General features: G+C 41.7%; 2 protein-coding genes across 16 annotated transcripts in view; both read left to right on the top strand.

The window, feature by feature from the left end:
• clasp2 (cytoplasmic linker associated protein 2) overlaps positions 1-3,591 on the top strand; it is a 68,122-nt gene extending 64,531 nt beyond the window's left edge. For all 10 annotated transcript variants that reach the window (XM_034125074.1, XM_034125082.1, XM_034125078.1 and 7 more), the window contains 4 exons: positions 54-182; positions 739-945; positions 1,285-1,401; positions 2,129-3,591. In XM_034125074.1, the coding sequence (XP_033980965.1) occupies positions 54-182; positions 739-945; positions 1,285-1,401; positions 2,129-2,206 (531 nt within the window). In that variant the 3' untranslated portion in view covers positions 2,207-3,591. The remainder of the gene's footprint in view (positions 1-53; positions 183-738; positions 946-1,284; positions 1,402-2,128) is intronic.
• A 1,443-nt stretch (positions 3,592-5,034) lies between these two features.
• On the top strand, positions 5,035-19,518 carry ubp1 (upstream binding protein 1). Of its 6 annotated transcripts, none has more exons than XM_034125277.1 (17): positions 5,036-5,314; positions 6,009-7,054; positions 10,232-10,383; positions 11,514-11,590; positions 11,684-11,789; positions 11,887-11,993; positions 12,111-12,263; positions 12,371-12,481; positions 14,038-14,145; positions 14,443-14,549; positions 15,192-15,303; positions 15,474-15,564; positions 15,655-15,745; positions 15,857-15,975; positions 16,304-16,446; positions 17,139-17,190; positions 17,309-19,518. In XM_034125277.1, exons 2-17 carry the CDS (start codon positions 6,939-6,941, stop codon positions 17,344-17,346), a joined length of 1,683 nt encoding a protein of 560 aa, XP_033981168.1. In that variant the 5' UTR covers positions 5,036-5,314; positions 6,009-6,938; the 3' UTR covers positions 17,347-19,518. The 6 variants fall into 6 exon arrangements, with proteins under 6 accessions (XP_033981171.1, XP_033981168.1, XP_033981167.1 ...); XM_034125276.1 differs by having other exon boundaries at positions 5,037-5,314; positions 15,471-15,564; XM_034125279.1 differs by having other exon boundaries at positions 5,039-5,314; positions 15,207-15,303; positions 15,471-15,564.
• The last annotated feature ends 859 nt before the right edge of the window (positions 19,519-20,377 follow it).

Raw genomic sequence — 20,377 nt, 5'->3', positions numbered from 1 at the left:
AAGTTAAACTCCTTTCCTTCAAACTTCTATAATCCTTCTGATTCTCCCCCCAGCATGTGATCCGAACGCTGGCTCTGCGGGTGCTGAGAGAGATTCTGGGGAAGCAGCCCTGGAGGTTTAAAAACTATGCAGAGCTCACCATCATGAAGGCCCTGGAGGCTCACAAAGACCCCCACAAGGAGGTACGAGATAACACACACATGATAGTTCATACGGTCCTTGAAGCCCTTGGAAGTTTGTAAATATGAGGGAAAAACTAAGGCTGTGAAAGTAGTAAAAATAGTCATGGGTCATTGAAAGTTCTTGAATTTATGTTTTTGAAAGAATAGAAGTCCTTTTGATATCCTTTTCCCTTAACAATAGTGAATATTCTACGTTCAGATGTGTGTCTCATTGCAAGAGAGCAGCAAGAAAGCCTGCTAGTTGTAATTTTGAAATTCTGCTCGTAACAGTAATTAACCATGATCACGTCTCAAAGTATGCTATCTTGAATTTAAACAACTTGTGCTTCAAAGTTCTTAAATGTGATGCTTGAGAAGGTATGGGAACCATTTTAATTAGTTCACTTGAAAACAAATGTATTTTGAAGACTTGTGTGAGCTTAAAGAGATGGTATAGGTTGTTTTTTAGTTAATATATGGATGATGAAAGTGATGAGAAGGATTAAAAACGTGCACACATCTGCTACAATATTTCTTGTTTCACAGCATCTGATCAAGTTTGTGTATCTTCCTGCAGGTGGTGCGAGCAGCAGAGGAGACGGCTGCCATGTTGGCGTTGTCCATCAGTCCAGACCAGTGTGTCAAAGTGTTGTGTCCCATCATCCAGTCAGCTGACTACCCCATCAACCTGGCTGCCATCAAGATGCAGACCAAGGTGGTGGAGAGGGTTCCCCGCGAGGGCCTGATGAGCCTGCTGCCAGAGATAGTGCCAGGACTCATACAGGTAACACGCCTACAGAGATGATTTGTTTTAAACACGCCAATAGATATAATGCTGAAAATCACAATCAAGCACTATTTGAAGTCTGCTGGGTTTATTATTATTAAAAGTAAGAGGAAGTGTTATTTCCATCTTTTACTGTAGAGTGTTACTATTTAAAAAAACTCTAGATACTTGTTATAGCTTGGACTTAAGGGGCTATTCTCTTATTTATTTCAATCGTTTGTTAACTAATGTACCTCTTTTTCTCACACACATTCATTCATGAATTCTTTCTCTGCATCCTTTATTTTGAACCACATTTTCTGCAGGTTTTTGATCTATTTTTATCTGGTTTTACAGGGTTACGACAACTCTGAGAGCAGTGTAAGGAAAGCCTGTGTGTTCTGCTTGGTTGCCATTTACGCAGTGATCGGAGAGGACCTAAAACCACACCTCAACCAGCTCTCCGGCAGCAAGGTAACCTGACCTCGAAGCATATTAGACATGGACTAAGCACAACTTGTAAACTGACAAAATGTATGTTGTCATCCATGCTACCAAGCTCTTTCTGTCTTTGGTTGAAATCTGGCTTATTGAGAATGCTCCTTTTTCATGATCCAGAGGGGTACAAGTGTGGTCTTTTTGTCGTATTTAATATATTTTCTTTTATTATTTTATTGTTGAAATATTTACATAGAAATAACACAGAATGATGTAGCATATTTTCTTTCAGTCTTCCCAATCTCTTTCTTTTTTATGTTTCTTACTTACTGAAAGAAATGAAACTGCAGTAGAGCATTACAATTCAAGACAAACCACAAACGAAACACCCCAGAGTTTATTTTTCTGTTGGTATGTGGGTGCAAAGGCATAGCGTCTCAACAGTGCAGAACATAAACAGGACACTTGACAGATGTGTAGTTGAGATCATAGACAAAAAGGCTGTGAGTAAAGATGGGGCTGGCCAAATGATTCGCCCCTGGCTCAATTTGACGTCTTTACACATTTGTAGTTAAATTAAGGCTTGTGTTCGAAGATGTGTGTGGTCCAATTCATTGCTATTGTTATCCCATTGCAAAAATGTCTCTAGTTTTTTTTAAATGGAATAGAAATGGCTTGTTTTTCCCATCAGTAATGCACGTTGTTTGACCCTAGAGGTTGACCACATTTACATATTTGTCCTCCTCTGTTCTTCTGTCTGCAGCTGAAGCTGTTGAATCTGTATATCAAGCGCGCACAGTCCGGCTCCAGTGGTGGTGAGCCCCCGTCTGACTGCCTATAGGAGACCCGCCGCCCTCCCACAGGGCAACCACAGAACTGCAGCTCTGCCCACCAAACACAAACATCAGTTCACGAGCTCACACCCACACAGGCCGAGAACAAACACACATCCTAACAGATTTCACAGGAGCCAACCGCATACATCCACACGTACGCTTGCAAAGTGACACACACACACAGAGGTACACACACAGGTATACACAGTCCACATACATTTCCTCTCCCTCTACCAGATGGGAGTTGTGGTGCAGAAGAGGAGTGTTGTTGTTCTCCCAACCATCGCTGAGGACGCTCCCTGATCTCAGACTGAACTGAACCCTCACACAAACAGATAATACACATTCAGTCACACCCAGGTTTGTCACTAATCTCTCAAAGGATCAAGATACTAAATGTCCGTCCTCTATCCTGAGCACCACAGCGTCCCCTCTGAATAACACGTCAATGTCAACAGGAAGTGGTGCGTCTCATTTTAAAGGGGGGGGGGTGTGGTTCATAGAGCTGGCCTGAGACGAAGGCGCCGTCTTGTGTCTTTCTTGAACAGCGGGGCCAGGTAGACAGGAATGTAAATTTACATTGTCATATTTTTTGATTTATTTTACGCAATGAGGTTTTACTGCAGCGGTTTTTAATGTCCGGAGTTTTCACATAAACACACACTTTCTCTTTTTTCAAAAAGGTGCTGCTTAGCCTAAAAGGTACGACCAAACAACCGCACACAGCACTAACGCGAGTCACAGCGGGACGGCCTGCTCACAGCGACTACAGAACAGATTCCAAAGTGTAGAAGGTGTAATGTGCTTGGCTATGCATGAGACTACATTTAAAAAGGTTTTATTGAAGGTCTGTCGACAGTCAGAAATGTTTTAAATTAATGTGAACAATGTCCGCCCCTTTCAGAAGAATTCATGGTCTCCATTTCTCCCAGCTCATCTTGGATCGGTCCACTTCTGGGCGACATGGGGGGGGGGGGAAACGGGTGCGTGGTGCTTACTACATGAAGTATGACAGGACATGGCTTATTATCACATAGTGGATATGTATCTATATATGATATTCAAATTAAATATCCATTAACTGTCATTTAGAAATGTACCCGGGGAGTGCACACGCGCACCTGTGCCCACCGGGTTTTTTTTTCTCTTTGTTGCTCTACCCGTAGTATCTCTCTTTCGAACTCACACTTATTTTTTCTCTGCTGAGAAATCTGTAGAAATGTATTATTTACAGCTCTGAAAAAAGAATTGTCATGTCACCCTTTTCTCTCCCCCTCTTCATTGTGTCTTTCTTTCCCTCTTCTTGTAACATTCTAGTTTTCACTGTTGTGTTTCCTCCGTACATTTACAAAGCTGTGCTTACATTACAATAAAGAACTTGTACAGATCATGATAAGCTTATCTCTTTTTTTGTGTTTTTTTGCAGTGGAAAAAAGTCCTGGGATAACAGGTGGATAGAAATGTTTACAGCAGAAGGGATTTACCAACCATGTTGACTGTTCGCAACACTAAAGACTGAAAACTATTATTATATAAACTATTCTTCTTTGTCTTACTAACCCAGCATCAGTGGTGGTAAACCATCCCCAAATTGTACCTTTAAATTAAGAGATCCTAAAATGTAAAACATGTATCATTAGTTACTCCAGAAACGCTCAAAACTGCAACAATGCCTCTGCCCTTTTTGGAATAAGTGTTCTTTAACATCAAAGCTGATGATAAAAGGGATATCTTTGAAAGAAAATAAATATCTTGGATGGAATTGTGCATTATTTTGTATGAGGTCTTCTGAATACTATTCCTCTTAGGGCATCTAAAAATCCTTCAAATGAAACTGTAATATGTGATGAGGGATCACAAGTGGTTCATTTTAATGAATTCTGAATCATTTGGTCTATACAATTCCAAAAATAGGTGAAAATGCCCATCTTTTCAAATTCTGCAGGATGTGCAAAACGGGTAATAAAGTAGACATGGTGTAAAACGCAACACACATGACTTATGCAACATAGCTATTTGAGAAGTGCTGAATTTCATGTGTGCTCTGGGCTGTACATTTAGGAGCAGCTAATGAGGATCTCTGATACAGAAACAGCCTGCAGTAAGTGCCAAGGACATGCAGTGAATGTGCTAAAAATGTTCCCTAAATACAGTTTAACGATATTTCTACTTTGAAAATGTGCTTTTATTTGACTTTATATCTTTACTTCAGTATATTACAGGAAGAAATAAAACAATATAATGGAAAATATTTAAATATTTACCCGGTTGAATGCAAAAGGCAGAAATGTGTCTGGCTTGCTTGTGCATTATTTGCTATTACAAAGTGTAAACACATACAACATGCAAACAGGAGACATTCAAACATATTAACATAAAAACCAGAATGCAGCTAGTAGCCTTAGTAACTAGAGAACAATGTAAGGTTTTGGCTTTATCAAGAATAAATAGATAAATACATATTTGATGATGTGTGCGAAGGTGGCAAGCAAGCTTCAGAAAGCGGCTGCATTGCAAAATAAAAATGCACTACCCAATATTTAAAGTAAGCTATTACCTCCACTTAGATCAGCTTCAACAACAAAACATGTTAGTTATTAAATTAACAGTAATAACAATCCAATAATATGATCTATGTTATAATGCGTTACTGAAATTAGTCACTCAGCAGGTAGATTGTTGGCCAACTTTGTTTTGACTGTGTCTGAATGCTGTGTGATGTCCATGTCCTGAATTGACCAACAGAGGGACAGTTATTAAATCTTAAGGCGGGTCTTCCCTCAGATGGGCCAAAATAGCGCTTGTACCCTGCCCGGAAAAAAAAACGTTGCCACCCAGAGACTTAACCGACGGCCAGGGTCCGACCGGGGGATAATTATTGACTAGACAATAAACCTGATGCATGCATGCAACAGACTTCTGAGGAGCAGATTATTCAACGAGGACATGAGACATACATGAGCTGCTGTCTGGACCTCCTCGGCACCGGGCTGAGTGTTTATTTGGAGTGAAACAACAGCTGTTTGTGGGACAGACACGATGTTGTTCTGGCAGCAATACACTGAAAACTTCCGAGCCCCAGTGCAGAGACTCGACGGCAGCAGCTACACACGGTACGGACAACAGTGTTTATTTTGTTTATGGTCCCAGTCCCAGACATGTCTGAGATCTCTGTAACTGAAGTAATTTCCACCAGTCAAATAAAAAACAAGGTGAAAACTTAGCCTTTACATAATAAAAAATGCAAATGTGTTTATTATAATGACAAACCCTTATATCAAAATATCAAAACAAGTATTTCAAAATAATTATTTAGTATCTCAAAAATAATGACTTGTGTTAATACAATGATGATATCTCAAGAGAAAGACATTTTATCTCAAAATATACTTAAATACTAAATTAAAGTATTGCAATTAGTAAAATAATATTAAAAAAATATGACCAAGTATAACCAAATAAAACTACTTAGTAATTCAAAATAACAAGAATATTTCACAAAATGATGAGTGAAATAGGGATATCAAGTTATTATTTTTGGCACGGTGTGTCATTATAATGACTCACAGGATGTTGTATTTAATTCACACTGGCGGAAGAGTTATAGTTATAGAAAAGTTAAAGAATAACTATGTGGTTTTTGCTTCTTTTCACTTGCGAACAAATTAGTTCTGTTACTGTGTGTGTGCATTCTATATATTTCTCTGTGTCATGCAGGGTGGCAAATGTTCACACTATTAAAGTGTGTATCTTTGTTGACAGTTATGACTTTATAGACTCTTTCATTTACTTTGTGGGAGGCGGCAGAGCGCAAGTACAGTTGGACACAATGACGGAAGTTTGGAGGCCGCTGATTGGCTAACCCCCATGCGCTGGGCACAGACTGCGGCCTCTGATTGGCTGTTGGCATCCTTCCTGAAGCTGTCGGTGGCAGCGCTGCAGGCTTCACAGAGCGAATGTCCGTATGCTGAGGGGAGCCATGTTGATGCCTGGTTTTGTGTCAATCGCTGCACTTTGGATGGTTAAAGGACTGCGTCTCAAGAAGCGGGAGCCTTAGCGGTTGTTCCTGCACCGCGATGAGAAGAGGAGAGCGGGTTGGGATGGTACAGGGAGCGCCAGAGGAGAGCTGCTCTTCCTAGGATCACCGGACATCAACGGTCGATTCAAAGCAAGTGAAGTTGATGCTAGTTAGCCTGGTAGCTAGGTAGCAACAGCTGTGCGGACGCTGCGTGGGATGCGGCGTGTGGACTAAACACACAATTATCCTCTGCCTGTTGCATTGTGTTGGGCAAACCATAATTAGCCTGCTTTAAGACTTTAGCGTAACAGCGGGGCTGCTGGATTCATGCTAGCTTGCTTTAGTTACCATTGTAGAGCTCGCTAGCTGTTAGCTAACGTTAGCATGCTGACAACCAGCTCGCATCTTCAGTCACGACTAACATTCGCTAGCTGAGTGAACTCTAACTTATTGTTACTTTCAGACGGTCGTGGAGCACCGTGTTTTGTGACAAAAGAGGAAAAAAATAACCCGAGTGGAGATATGGCGATACACCCAGTCTCTGTGGAAAGCTACCGCCTGCCCAGCCTGCCAAGGAGCGGCTAACGGGCTAGCAGCATAACTTTCCTCTCACGGTGTCCCTGCAGCTGCACAGCCAGCTTCTTCGCTAGCCGACCTCTCGTACCTGAAGCAAGCTGGCGTCCCTCCGAGTAGAAGCCGAGGACAAGGAGCTGGGGCCGATGGCCTGGGTGCTGAAGATGGACGACGCATCCATCGAGTCGGGGCTGGTGCACGACTTCGATGCCAGCCTGTCCGGCATCGGGCAGGAGCTGGGGGCTGGAGCCTACAGCATGAGGTTAGACACCGAAGACAACATGCCTTTCCCCGGCTACCTAACATAGTATTGGGTCGACAAAATACAACCTGCCTTTCTGAAGTGTTAACATTTACACCCCCATACCAGTGTGTGTTCTCCCCTTTGTACTGTGGCTTCTCTTTGTTTTGGGATTTAGAGTAGGGCAGTCATTGCAGGGTGCTAGGATCAGGGCCAAAGATTAATTTCTCTAAACCTAAGCAAAGCAAAGGAAGGACATGTGGTATACTTTGAGGGACATTATATACGTTAATGCTATTGTCAAAAGAGACATAAACTGCGTGTAAGATAACACAGAGGAAGGCTGCAGGAAGGGCTTGTTGTGGCCCCTCACACTAGTGGTATAGTTATCAGAAAATGTCTATAGCTTTGTTTCTAGTGACGTCGAAACAAAGGGTTGTGAATTATGCACAAGGAGATGGGAGTCATTTAAATATTGTTGTTAAGGAAAGCTCTACAGGAGTTATTTGACTTGGAGGTATAAGTGGCAGGAGCTTCAGCACTTATTCCTTTCTCATATATCTTAAGAAGCACCTGACTCAATTTTTGGAAATGATAGGAGGTATTTTTCTTGATTTATTTCCTTCTACAGTAATAGTTTAAGCCGCACTAGGTGATCTATGGTTGTCACATTTCAGTTGGGTTTAAGTTCTGTTGGCTTTTCTAACTGCTAACACAATATGCCAAACTGCATAATGCAATAGGTTAAATACGATTTTTTTTCTTTAGGATACGTCTATAATAACAACAGCTTCCTGATTTTATATGTGGAAATGTCTGATCAAAGACAATCTGCCCAAGCATTAACTACCAACTTTGACACTTTGGCGCAAGAGTTGGTTTTGAATGCTTGACTAGATTCTTTAACATTGAACAAAACAAACTCATCAAAAGATTCATGGTTACGTTTTTTGCTGATTTAAAGCTTTTAATTTGTTCCCACAATCTTCCTCAGAAACAAACTCTGTCAGTTGATTTTTAGATGCTCAAATTTCAATTTAAAACCGTAACTATCTTACTGGAAAAAGGTTGTTATGGTATTACCATTGACGGTGAAAATATTTTATTGGTACAAAGTCTAATGAACATTTTTAACTTTATTCCCAGCTCTAGTAGCCACACAGTATTTGTCACTATGCCCAAATTAAATACATGCAGCCCTCTTAAGTTCCTCTTTATAACTTGTGTCACACATTTGATTAGTATCTCTACATTTGTACTGAATTATATAGTTTACAGGAGGTGATGACACTTATGTGACTACAGAAAGAAACTCCCAGGACCCTCGTGTTTCTTATCAGCTGCTTCCTCGGCCATCTGCGTTTTTAGCCTGCATGTATCCAAGTGACGTAAGTGAGGGTCAGTCTCTTATGAGTGTAAGCAGGTTTACCAATACTCTGGTGATGTGTTGCATGTAAGCGAGTTAGTGAAAACATAGCGTGTGTGTGGTGTCAGCAGGTCCAGCAGTAGTGCTATCTGTGGTATTGGGCTGGGTTGCATGTTTGGAGTCAGCAGCTGGTAGGAACAGAATGTCTCGATGTGTTTTAGGGGGACCAGCTCCTCACATTTCAGGAAGTAGTTGTAGTTTTCCTGGGTAGCAGGGCCGTGGCACCCAGGGTGGCTCTGACAGGGCACCCACTGCAGAGAAAACACAGATAGCTGCAAGAGATTAAGAGATATAAGAACTTCGATCCAAATTGCCAAATAGACTAGTGTAATATGCAAATTGAAGGATGCACGTTAATTGTTAATGGCTACATATGTATTACAACATAATATAATTTGAATTAAAGGTGGGGTAGGTAAGTTTGAGAAACCGGCTCGAGATACACTTTTTGTTATATTCCATGGAATGCTCTTAACATCCCGATAGCAATGAATATCTTAAGTGCTTTGACAACAAATCCATAAAAAAAAATTCATCTGTGGAAGCCGTAGTACTGTAAAAAGCACGACCAATCATCTGAGCCAGCCCGGCTAAAATAACTGGATGGCCTACCTGCCTGTCAGCCTTCAATCTGTGCACTAACTTATCTCGTGCCCTCATTGGTCATGTGCACGTTCGTATGTGTTGGAGGAGGGGCTCTGTAAGGAAGTGGCAGATTTTTTCCGGTTGTGTATTTTCAAATTCTAGCGCACTCGAGCGGATTTCTCCAAAATTACCTACCCCACCTTTAAGTATCATGGAGCTGCAGCGATATCCCTGACTACAAATAATGTTCGACGGACTTCACAAAAACTCACACCATGATCTTTTTTTTACAATGATGATCAGATTGATCATGCAGTAAAGATAATTCCCTCCTTAATCTTAACATGCAATATTGGTGCAAAAAAATAGTTAATTGTTTTAAAATCGTGCAGCCCTAGAGAGAAGTGATTTGAGACTTCATAATCTAGCAGGTGGCTGTTTTTTTAAGGTGTTGTTTTTGGGAGGAAGGTGCTGCAGGAATGTCATGTTGTTGTGCCTCGGTCTAGGGCGGCACAGTGACTTGCCAAAAAGGTTTTCAAGGTAATGAGATGCCATGGTCTGAATCTCTTAGCTTGGATAGGACCAGTGCACGCCCGCAGACAGTTCACTGTGCACCGGTTGACACGGTTGCAGCATTTGTCAGGGTGAGTCGAGGACGGGTTGGTTGTCTGGAGTGGCTGCAAAGTGTGAGAGATAGTGTGTGTCAGCGGCTCAGTCTATCTCTGGGTGTTTTTGTTCATTTATCATGCTCCCGCGGTCTCATGCATATATAATAAGAGCCATTTGATCGATGGAGAGCCTTCGTCACCCCTTCTAAAATAAGCCAAACCAGTTAATAATTCCACACTATGAGGAAGTATTGTCTTGCCAAAAGTGGAGCATGCAACAGTTTAGAAACTTAGCTTATGTGTTTTAGAGATAATTTCAAAAGTGGGGAAACCTGAGGAATAAAGGCATGCTTTGCTTTGTTGGTCACAGTTATTGTGTGTGTTTTCATCAAGATGCCATTGAAGTTTAAAACAGCGTAGAACTTTAAATTAATGTTTGAAGCCAATTAACAACTTCTGAAGGCCAAATAAAACAGCTCATGCAAACTTTAAAGCTGCTTTCTTTCTTAATGGTTTTCTCGCGAATCGGATCTGTGCTGACTTCCTGTTTGTTTCTCTTGTTTTTTTTCTCTTTCTCAGCGATGTGCTGGCTCTGCCCATCTTCAAGCAGGAGGACTCCAGCCTTCCTCCTGAAAGTGAGACCAAAAACCCCCCATTCCAGTATGTGCTGTGCGCCGCCACCTCGCCTGCCATCAAGCTGCACGACGAGACGCTCACATACCTGAACCAAGGTGAGACACACAAACACAATACAACTAGTCAAGCCTTTATAAATCACCCCATTTTGGCTTTCCTTCCTGCAGTGTGTTATATAGTTTTTGTGCATGTAAATGTTCTGCAAAGGTTAACATCCCAAAGTTCCCTAAAGAGTTTTTCTCTGCTTTACTGCAAGACAAAAGCTATCAATTATTGTGCCCAGCTTTCATGGATTTTTCCTAATTCATATAAAAATTGATTTTCCATATATGGAATGACACCGAATTGCTAGGGTAGCTAAATTGCAACTCTAGGTCTATTGTTTGCTGATGCAAACAAATGTATTAACTGCAGAATAGGCTGTTTAAAGATGGTCTGGTCATCCATGGCCTTAGGTCATGATGTGCTTCACTGGGAAATAATCAATAAGCATGTTGTGGGCTAAGTGCCCACTTTGACAATTTATCGTGTAGTCAAGATCTAAGGGAGAGGGGAGTAATTCTGTGGTTCCAGCATTTAGCATTGAGATGGTGTGAAAATATAAAATACTTCTGATGACATGTTTTCCCTTCAAAACCTTGATGGTATTTCAACAATGAAAGCTTAACAACATGGGTATATATATTTGTTCTTACCTTTTTAGTGCAAACTTCGAGTTATTGGTAGTATTTATTTTTGTGTCATGCATAGTCAAGTACCCAGCCTATATGAACACCAGATATGTCAGATGGTGCAATGAACACCTGCTGCTCTACAATTTAAAGGATACTAAAACAGATGCAAGCAGTGATAAGGCATCAACTCCACCGCTCTTCTATTTTCAAAACACATTGAAACAACACGTTTTTTTTGCATTTTACTGTCACTTACTTCAATAATAAAACAAGAATAATAACAGTTAAGCTGGTCAAGATGTGAGGGCAAATTGAATTTGCAATAGTCTCAAGCGCTACAATAAAGGCTGCTTTCGTTTAGACATTAAAATATTTTATAATCAGTAATTGTCATAACAAATAATGAGCAACGCAACATAAAATGAGCATAACACTTTACAGAGACAATAAGGACATTAAATAGTTGAAGAAGATCCAATGTTTCTGACCCTACCCATCATGTGTTATTTTATTTCTTCTGATGATCTGTTCCCCTCCTCTCTCTCTCTCAGGCCAGTCTTACGAGGTGCGTATGTTGGACAACAGGAAGCAGGACGAGTTACCTGAGATCAACAACAAGATGGTGAAGGTGAGAGGGTCATTGCAGCTGGAGGGGGACAAATATTTAATTCTCACGTTAGATTCTCTTCATATCTAACATGCTGTGTGTGTGTGTGTGCAGAGCATAGTGCGGGTGGTGTTTCATGACCGCCGGCTGCAGTACACCGAGCACCAGCAACTGGAGGGCTGGAAGTGGAATCGTCCTGGCGACCGTCTCCTTGACATCGGTAATGAAGCCTGGCGTGAAATGTTTACTCAAACCGTCCAATCTGTGTGTGTGTGATTCGGAGGTCAAATATCTGTGTGTCTGTGTGTGTGAGACAGATATCCCCATGTCAGTGGGCATTGTGGAGCCGAAGACTCACCCCTCGCAGCTCAACGCAGCAGAGTTCCTGTGGGACTTGAACAAGAGAGCTTCTGTTTTTGTGCAGGTAACACACACTCGCGTCGTGTCTCATACAAACCACACAAACACTCACACTTTCAGCTGTCTTTTGTGCCATCTGTTGCCTCTAAATTTCCACATGAATCACATGTTTGTGCTGCAGGTGCACTGCATCAGCACAGAGTTCACTCCCAGGAAGCACGGGGGAGAGAAAGGCGTCCCCTTCAGGATCCAGTTTGACACGTTCGCCCAGGGAGAGGGGGGAGAGTACATAGAGCACCTCCACTCTGCCTCCTGCCAAATCAAAGTCTTTAAGGTACACACTCATTATCTTATGTGTGGGGGACATTTGTACATCACCTGGGAACTTACAGCAAATCAAATATCGCTCCCTTTTTCTGATCTTTTCTGCTTCCTCTTTAGCCAAAGGGGGCGGACCGTAAGCAAAAGACGGACAGGGAGAAGATGGAGAAACGCTCACCCCATGAGAAGGAGAAGTACCAGTCTTCTTATGATACCACTATCCTGTCAGAGGTTAGTGCTATGGACAGTCAGGCCTAAAACAAATATCTGGCTTTAGTGCAAATGAAGTACTAGCAAGTGCCCAGTTTCAGCTTTTATTTGGGGGGGTTATCCATGTAGAAATGTGTTTCTGCAGAGTGGCCTACTGTGTGGCTAAATTCGAGGTAAAGGGTGCTCTAGATCACTGCCAACCATTTTCTCAATCATGTTCTGGATGCTTGAGACTTATGAAAAAACCAAACAGCAGTTATTTTATGCAAAAAACTACTACTAAATTCATAAGATCCAGCTTAAATGTACCCCTTGTATCTCCTGAATTAAAATTCTGCTCGTGATAAACATTAATAAACCACCACAGCAACCTGCTCTTGACCTGCAATGCACCACAATGTGATGATGATATATCTTGACAGAACAGTCAAAGTGACAGGTGTGATGGATTACCTCTCTCAGGAGGTTCCAAGTCTCCTCACGTATTTGAATACTTGAGGATAAATCTGTTAATGGTCGCTTGGACGACAGCACTGCATCTGGTATGCTTTAGAAAGTGGTTTTGGCAGTTATGTTAAAATGCACAACAGGGTTTCCCCAAGTACTGTTTAGTGTTTAGCTGAGGTGTTCAGCCACCTGGATCCTGACGCATCTCGTCTCATGATCTAATTTAGTTTGTAGAAGACAGTTTAAACACACACTCCTTCATATCATGTTAAAAGTTGGTCTTTTGTCAGATGAGGTGACACACTCAGAATAAAGAAAAACTCTGCATAGTTTGTAGAAATGGCTTAAAATATACAAAACAAGGTTCCTTTTGATTGGGTTGTATGAGGTACTTATAGATGAAGGTGAGAGCCCAGTTTAGAGAAGCAGACGGGAGTATGGAAATGGAAGCTGAGAAATGTACTGAACGGGGACAGCAGTTAAACATACTTTCGCCACCTTAAAAGTATTACATTTGAAGTGTATGTTCTATTCAGAATATTTTAACTGCCTTGCCACGAAACATCATTTTCAGACGAGAAAGCTGTTACGTTTCCTCTTTTCAAAGCCACCAGACTCACTTAATTTGCAGAACACACCGCTGCCTCAACCGGTTTCTTAGTGTGTGTGACTTTGGTGAATCAGAAGTAAGCGAAGGACAGCGGTCAACCAGCAACCTCGGTGTTCTGTAAAGTAAAATCACAGTTTTTCTCAATGAAGTCTGGTGGCTTAAGAAAGAGCAAAGGAAAGACATGTCTCTGTCTGACAGCAAGTATACCCTAGAACTGATTATTTGAAAGTGGTTAAAATATATTTGGTTACTGCTCCATTATTGTACATTGCTCCTGTGCCCATACTCCTGTCCATGTATAATTGCCTCATTCAGCCCCACATCAAAACACTAGATTTTTACTTTAAACATAAGGTTTTCTGTGTCTCAGATGTGTTATCACAGCTTTTATTGGGGGGTAGAAAGCAGTAATTTAACTTTTTCTACACTTGTTTGTCACACTAAGACTTCCCTCAGGTTATTGGTTGTGTTTGTGTGTTGGTCGCCGGCTGGCTAACCTCTGCTGTGTGTCTGTACGTAGACGAGGCTTGAGCCCATCATAGAGGATGCGGGTGACCACGAGCTGAAAAAGTCCAGCAAGCGGACACTTCCCGCTGACTGTGGCGACTCCTTGGCCAAGAGAGGCAGTGTAAGCACCCTGCTCCCCTCTCCTCCTCCCCATCACTCCATCAGTCGGCCCCCCTGTAGACACATGGCTGTAGTCTGGAGCGTGTAGACCAGCTGCAGGGAAGGAGATGTTTTAATGCCATGTATTTGACATTAGTAGGCGGGGTGGAGATGGTGCAAAGCTAAATTCCCTATCCACCCTTGACTTTTCCTCAACCTTTATGCCTTTTCTTTTGGGATATTTAGAGTTGGCTTGCAGTGTTAATTAACCCAGTAAGTGAGATTAATTGTGTATTTAAATACATCTGTCTCCTCTCAGTGCTCCCCGTGGCCAGACAATGCCTACGTCAGCCCCAACCAGGCAGCTACTCCCTCCTTCACCTCCACCCCACTGTCCACCTACACAACGTCCTCAGTACCAGACAGGTAAGTGTATGTTTGTGCGTAGCCTTTTAATGAGTTCACACCACACAGTTTAGCCCAGATATTTCATTTGCTGTCAAAAGCTCCAGATTGGCAAATTGGCGCTTACTTGTTATGATTTAAAAAAGAAAAGGATCTGATAAAGTAAGAAATCGCCAATGATGCATTATTTTGAATCCCACTATTTTTCTTGTCAAACCACAAGACTCCAAGATACCTCGTTATAAAGGCCCTGACACACCAAACCAACATCAATTAACTCGTTTCGATGGAGCAGGCTGACGCATAGCCTCATGTTGCCTGTGTCTTGGCCAAAAAGTCGCACTTGAACAAAGACCACACCCTAGAGCAAACAGTCATTTAATATCTGCACCTGTGTGAGAGGAAATGATTAGGAATAACAGCAGGCCACAGTAGTCTGTATTAGTAATTCATAAAGGGAAAAACAAATATTGCAGGAGTTTAGAACTGGGGTTTGGATTCACACCATTCACTCTCTCTCTCTCTCTCTCTCTCTCTCTATCTCTCTCTTGCTCTCTCTCTCTCTCTCTCTCTCTCTCTCTCTCTCAAGTCAGTAAGCTAGTGTGATCAGTACAGCAATCTGAAGACTTAAGCAGTGTAGTGGGTTGGTGCCATTAATTGTAGTTTCTTGTGTTCTAGTGAATCGTCCTCACCCAATCACCAGGCAGACCCTGGTAGCCATGGCAACTCGGAGGTTATTCTCCACCCTACTCAACTGTTTGAATTGGTGGAAAAGGTAAATAAAAATACATTCACTGTAGAATGTAGTATCCCTAAAAAAGTCAAACATTATAAACTGTACAGTACTGTATTATTTCTTAGTGGGTCTGAATGAGTGTGTTCAGTATAACTTCAGGTCCTGGTGTTAAAGTGTGTTGACACTGTGTGTGTGTTGTCCTGCAGCAGTTGAGCCCCACCGCCTCCATACAGGACGCACAGAAGTGGCTGCTGAAAAATCGCTTCAACTCCTACACACGGCTCTTCTCACACTTCTCAGGTACACACACTCTGTCAAAAAACACCAAAACATGTGTGTGATGTTGTATCAGCTGCAGGGAAGTGACCGCTCCTCTTACTTGTTGCTCAGGTTCTGATTTGTTGAAGCTAACCCGGGACGACCTGGTCCAGATTTGTGGGCCAGCAGATGGGATCAGACTCTTCAATGCACTTAAATCCAGGTGTGTAATTAAGTGTGTGTCGGTTGTTGTTCTTGTGTACACTTCTATGACCATTATGAAGTTGTCACTGTGTTTCATTGCATAAATTATGATGTGTGTGTGTGTGTGTAGGTCAGTGCGTCCCAGGTTGACAGTGTACGTCTGTCAGGAGTCCCTCCAGGAGAGCCCCCTGCTGGAGAGACATGCAACCAATGAAAATGGAGATCACAGCATTTCCTCTAGTTTACACGGTAAACAAGCCCTGTGTTTGACTGCAGTACCACTCCTATAAGTAGGGCATAGATCCTTTTCAATATTTACAATCTGCTTGTGATTTTCTTGAGGAATTGTTTGGTCTAAAAGATCTCAGAAAATAGTACAAAATGTTCATCCAAGCCTAAAATGATGTATCGTCAGTCCAAACACAGAAAAGCAGGAAATCTCCACATTTTTTAAAACATTTTACTTGAACTATTGTTTATCAAACTAGTCATTGCAGCTGATAGTATTAGTCTATGGAGTGTTGCAGTGTGTGAATATTATTAACATGTTGTCTTTATCTGCTCTGTTTCTGTACAGTTTATCATGCTCTGTATCTAGAGGAGCTCACTGCTGCAGAACTGATCCGCAAGATGGCGTGTGTGTGCAGCCTTCCACTGGGAACCATCAACCAGGTGTACAGACAGGGTCCTACAGGCATACACATCCTGCTCAGTGACCAGGTACACACACACACACACACTCACACTCACACTCACACTGTTCCTCTCCAATAACACTTTATAAAACGTAGAGTACCACTCTCAGCTGTACAGAGCTCTTTATCAAGAGGGATGTTTTAATAAAAAATCTAAACTCTGGGATACACTCAAAACATGGATGGATACTTATCGACACCCTGCTAGCTCAGCTTTTGAGATGCATTTCGTGCAGCTGCTATCTATGCCAAACTGCAAAAATGATGCAAATATAATGATATGATATAATTTAACTGCACTACACTTCCTGTGAATGTTTTCTTAAACTTGCAAACTTGCAATACAAACCATGGTTGGCCCTCAACATGCTGAAATCCAATGAAGGCAAATAGATTTACAAATGAGAAGGGGCAAAGTAAAAGATTAGCAAGAGTAAATGGCAGGACTACGATGGGAGGTTCTGTACAGAGACAGAGATAAGATATTTGCATGTCATTTACATCCACACACACACACACACACACACACACACACACACACACACACACACACACACACACTGTCAGTCTACTTTATCGCTCCTTCTTTTATGACAGCCTCTCCTAACTCTGTCAGTCACCACTCACACAAGTAAACACTATGTATTCATTTATACCGTGGTGGGGACATTTGATGATCAACCACATTTTACTAATTATTTTTTTTGTCTTTTCCAGATGGTTTACAACTTGCCTGACGAAAGCTGTTTTTTGATCAGCACTGTCAAAGGTGAGCTCATAATGCATCATTCACCTTGTCTCTTCATTATAATTGGGCCTGTATGTAACAAGCCCTAATAGATTGCTTATTTGAAAAGGATTTAATGCACTTATTCTTTCCTCTCCAGATGAATTGGGCGAAGGACTCCATCTAATCCTGAAGTAGTGGAGAGGACAGATGGCATCACTAATACTCCACCCTCTGTTTTGGAGCAGAAGTCTCCCTCTGTCCCTCTCTGCCTGCCTCTACTCTTTCCTCGTACTTCCTCCCGGTCTCTCCAAACAATCGCTCGTTGGGAAGCAGACTGCGCTTAAAGCCATGTAAATGTTAGAATCTGACATGGGTGTGTCCACTGTTTCATATTGAAAACACTATTAACTGAGGAGATTAGTTAAGACGAGAGACTGGGGGGGATACAGGGTGAGGGGGGTGATAATGATGTATGTATTTTGATTTTATTATTTTATTTTTTGTCTTTTTATATGGTTTCTGCGGGCTAAAGGGAGGGGGGGCTTCAGCAGAGAGGGGAGAGACGTTCTGGCTGGCGGGAGAAGGAAAGAAAGCAGAGTTTCCTTATTGCTCGTTGCCCCTCTTGCACAACGCGCACAACCAGCACTAGGCCAGTATTTGATAACCTGTACTGCTGAACAGCATGCAATCTCAATGTACTAACCTGCTTTAATGAGAATCCCAAAATCTGCTTGTTTAACATTCTCCACGGGGTTGTCTTAATAAACAATTTATTGATCAGCTGAGCTTGGGAACCCCTGAAATATTGGCGTCACCTGTGGACGTTGACACAACTTATTTTTTTGTCATGTTTCTTGGACTTTGTCATATGGATAAACTCTTGTCACATAGAGTAATCCTTTTGTGATTTTAGACCTCCAGCCATATCTCTGTGTTGACGTCACACTCAGCTCGACTCTCTTCATGTACGTCCAGCTCGGCCTGCGCTTTTACTGTTTTTAGTTGATGCTTTATTTATGGATCCGGTGCCATATTGGCTTTTTTTTTAGCTCTACCTTTTGCTCACTTTCACAAACACAGTGCAGGTGCACCTCGTCTCGTCTGCTTTCTGTGCTGACTTTAAAAACACTGGTTAGGAGGAGTGCGGGTAACGCCTTTTGGGATTTTGGCCATAATATGCTGAAAAAAAGTAACACACTTTTTTTTTTTTTATAGAAGATTGACATGTGGAGCATTAACACCAATCCAACAACTTCTATAATGTGGACCAAACGGGTTTCAGATTTGTAGTCATGTAGTTATTTTGAAAAGCCTCATTGGCTCTGTACATCCTGGTCATCAGAGGCTCTTTTGTATTCATAGTAATAAACCCTCCATTTGAGGGTCTGCTTAGCGAGAAACAACCCACCACAGCAGGCTGGTAGAAATGTATCACAGCCGCCGCAGCCTGGTTTTTTGGTCTTATCTTGTAGACTAGAAAATCATGGCAGCTACACGTCCTTTACAAATCCTAAAAAAGTGTTTTCAAATGTAGCTGCACACAGAAAGTACAAGTCACGCGTGCCCTTCGTGACATTACATTTCACACAGGTCCTCCTAGTCGCCGTTGGTTTAGTTGACCCCTTTTTAATTTTGGTACAGTCGCCGGCCGTGTTGGAAGTTCATACCGTTTGCACGCCTCTTAGTGTCAGAATGTGCGTGTCTGCATGTGTATCATTTTTTTCGTTCTTGCAAAGATAACTGAATTATGTCGGTAGTTGTCATAAACTTTTTCCAGTTGGTATGATGAAACTGTGTTTAGCTTGCTGTTTAGTAAAAGAGCATGTTGAAGACGGGGAAAGGAGGGTGGGAGGGATAATTCGGTCCTTGTTGAGTGGAACACCTCCTTGTTTTTCCATATGTTAGAGACCAAGTCTGCACTGAGAAATTAATAAACTCAAGCTCGATGTGTAGTCAGTAGTCCAACAGCCACACCCGTTTCTTACCTGCCTATAAGAAGGAGAACAAAAAAAAGAAGAATGTCAAGCATCTGTGTTTTTGTCTAACCGTGCGCCAGAGCCAGGACTGTAGCTCTTGTGGTGTTTACAAGGACACAAGTACCACAGCACAGTAAACTGTGTTCAGAAACAGAGCAGATGTGATACCAAGTCAGGAAAGACTCTGGTGAGCAGTTTTGGTCCCCTTAAGTCCTGACCAGTCGTCTGTCTGTCTGTGTGTGTGACTGAGTGTGTGTGAGAGTGAGCAGGAGAGGTGACCACTGTTCATGTACAGCCTAATGTCAATGATGATGCTTCTCATGTGCACAGTATCGTATGCTGGAGATGTACACAACCACATGTGCTGGGAATAAATGATTTCATAACTTTCTCTGGTGTCCTAGTGTATTCTATTCCTCGGTTTGAATATTTTAAACTTTAGCATAGTTGTTTTTGATTCAAGATGGTAGGGTTAGTAATTAAATCTGTCAAATAAATGTAGTGAAGTAAAAATAAATTGTGCCTACAAAATGTAGTGGAGTAAAAGCATCAAGTAGCATTATGTAAAAGTACAATTACCTTACTGTTGTACTAAAGTACAGTACATGAGTAAATGGACTTGGCTACATCCCACGACAAGTGCAAAAAACCCTGTTCATACTTTCTCAGATTTGGAGAGCTCCTTAAAAGCCACGAGGGACATTATACTACTGTCTTCACAGGCCAAGTAGCACCCTGGGAAATGTGAGTGCTCATTTGACAAGAACATCTTAAAATATAATCCAAGTACACTTTATGGCCTTTGTGATTCTAAAGGACCTATATCTTTGTTCTTAATGAGCCATAAAGGCATTTGTTGGCTATTTAGGAAACTCATATTTGGTCTTAACAATGGCTGTTTTGGTATTGCTGACAGTTTTCTTTTGTTGCAGGACAATTATATGCCAGCAAAATGATTCGCATAGTGTGTCGAACAGATTGAGAGCACCATAATAACCTGCCAAATGTCTCCCAAAACAGATATTAAAGACCCTGAATCATGCACATTTTCACTTCAGCATTTGTCCCAGAGGGTAAATCACATCTGGGGTGAAAAGTGTAAACCGCTGTGAAAGAAATCAATTATCAGACATGACAGAAAAATTGAAAATGATCTGTAAAGTAGTTAGTGTTACCTGAATTTCTCAAAGGGCTTACCATTGAGTGTATACAGTATACTGTTTCACAGCTCATCCAGTTAATAGCCTTTT

Source organism: Trematomus bernacchii, unplaced genomic scaffold (assembly GCF_902827165.1).
Source record: "Trematomus bernacchii unplaced genomic scaffold, fTreBer1.1, whole genome shotgun sequence".
Taxonomy (NCBI): domain Eukaryota; kingdom Metazoa; phylum Chordata; class Actinopteri; order Perciformes; family Nototheniidae; genus Trematomus; species Trematomus bernacchii.
This window is presented reverse-complemented; position numbering and strand designations above follow the sequence as displayed.

What these genes read in the sequence shown, in the direction of transcription:
- ubp1 (XM_034125276.1), top strand. Translation starts at nt 6,939, where the DNA reads ATGGCCTGGGTGCTGAAGATGGACGACGCATCCATCGAGTCGGGGCTG. An exon ending in CGACCGTCTCCTTGACATCG is followed by an intron (nt 11,790 to 11,886) that starts GTAATGAAGCCT and finishes TGTGTGAGACAG; the next exon opens with ATATCCCCATGTCAGTGGGC. An exon ending in GAGCTTCTGTTTTTGTGCAG is followed by an intron (nt 11,994 to 12,110) that starts GTAACACACACT and finishes TTTGTGCTGCAG; the next exon opens with GTGCACTGCATCAGCACAGA.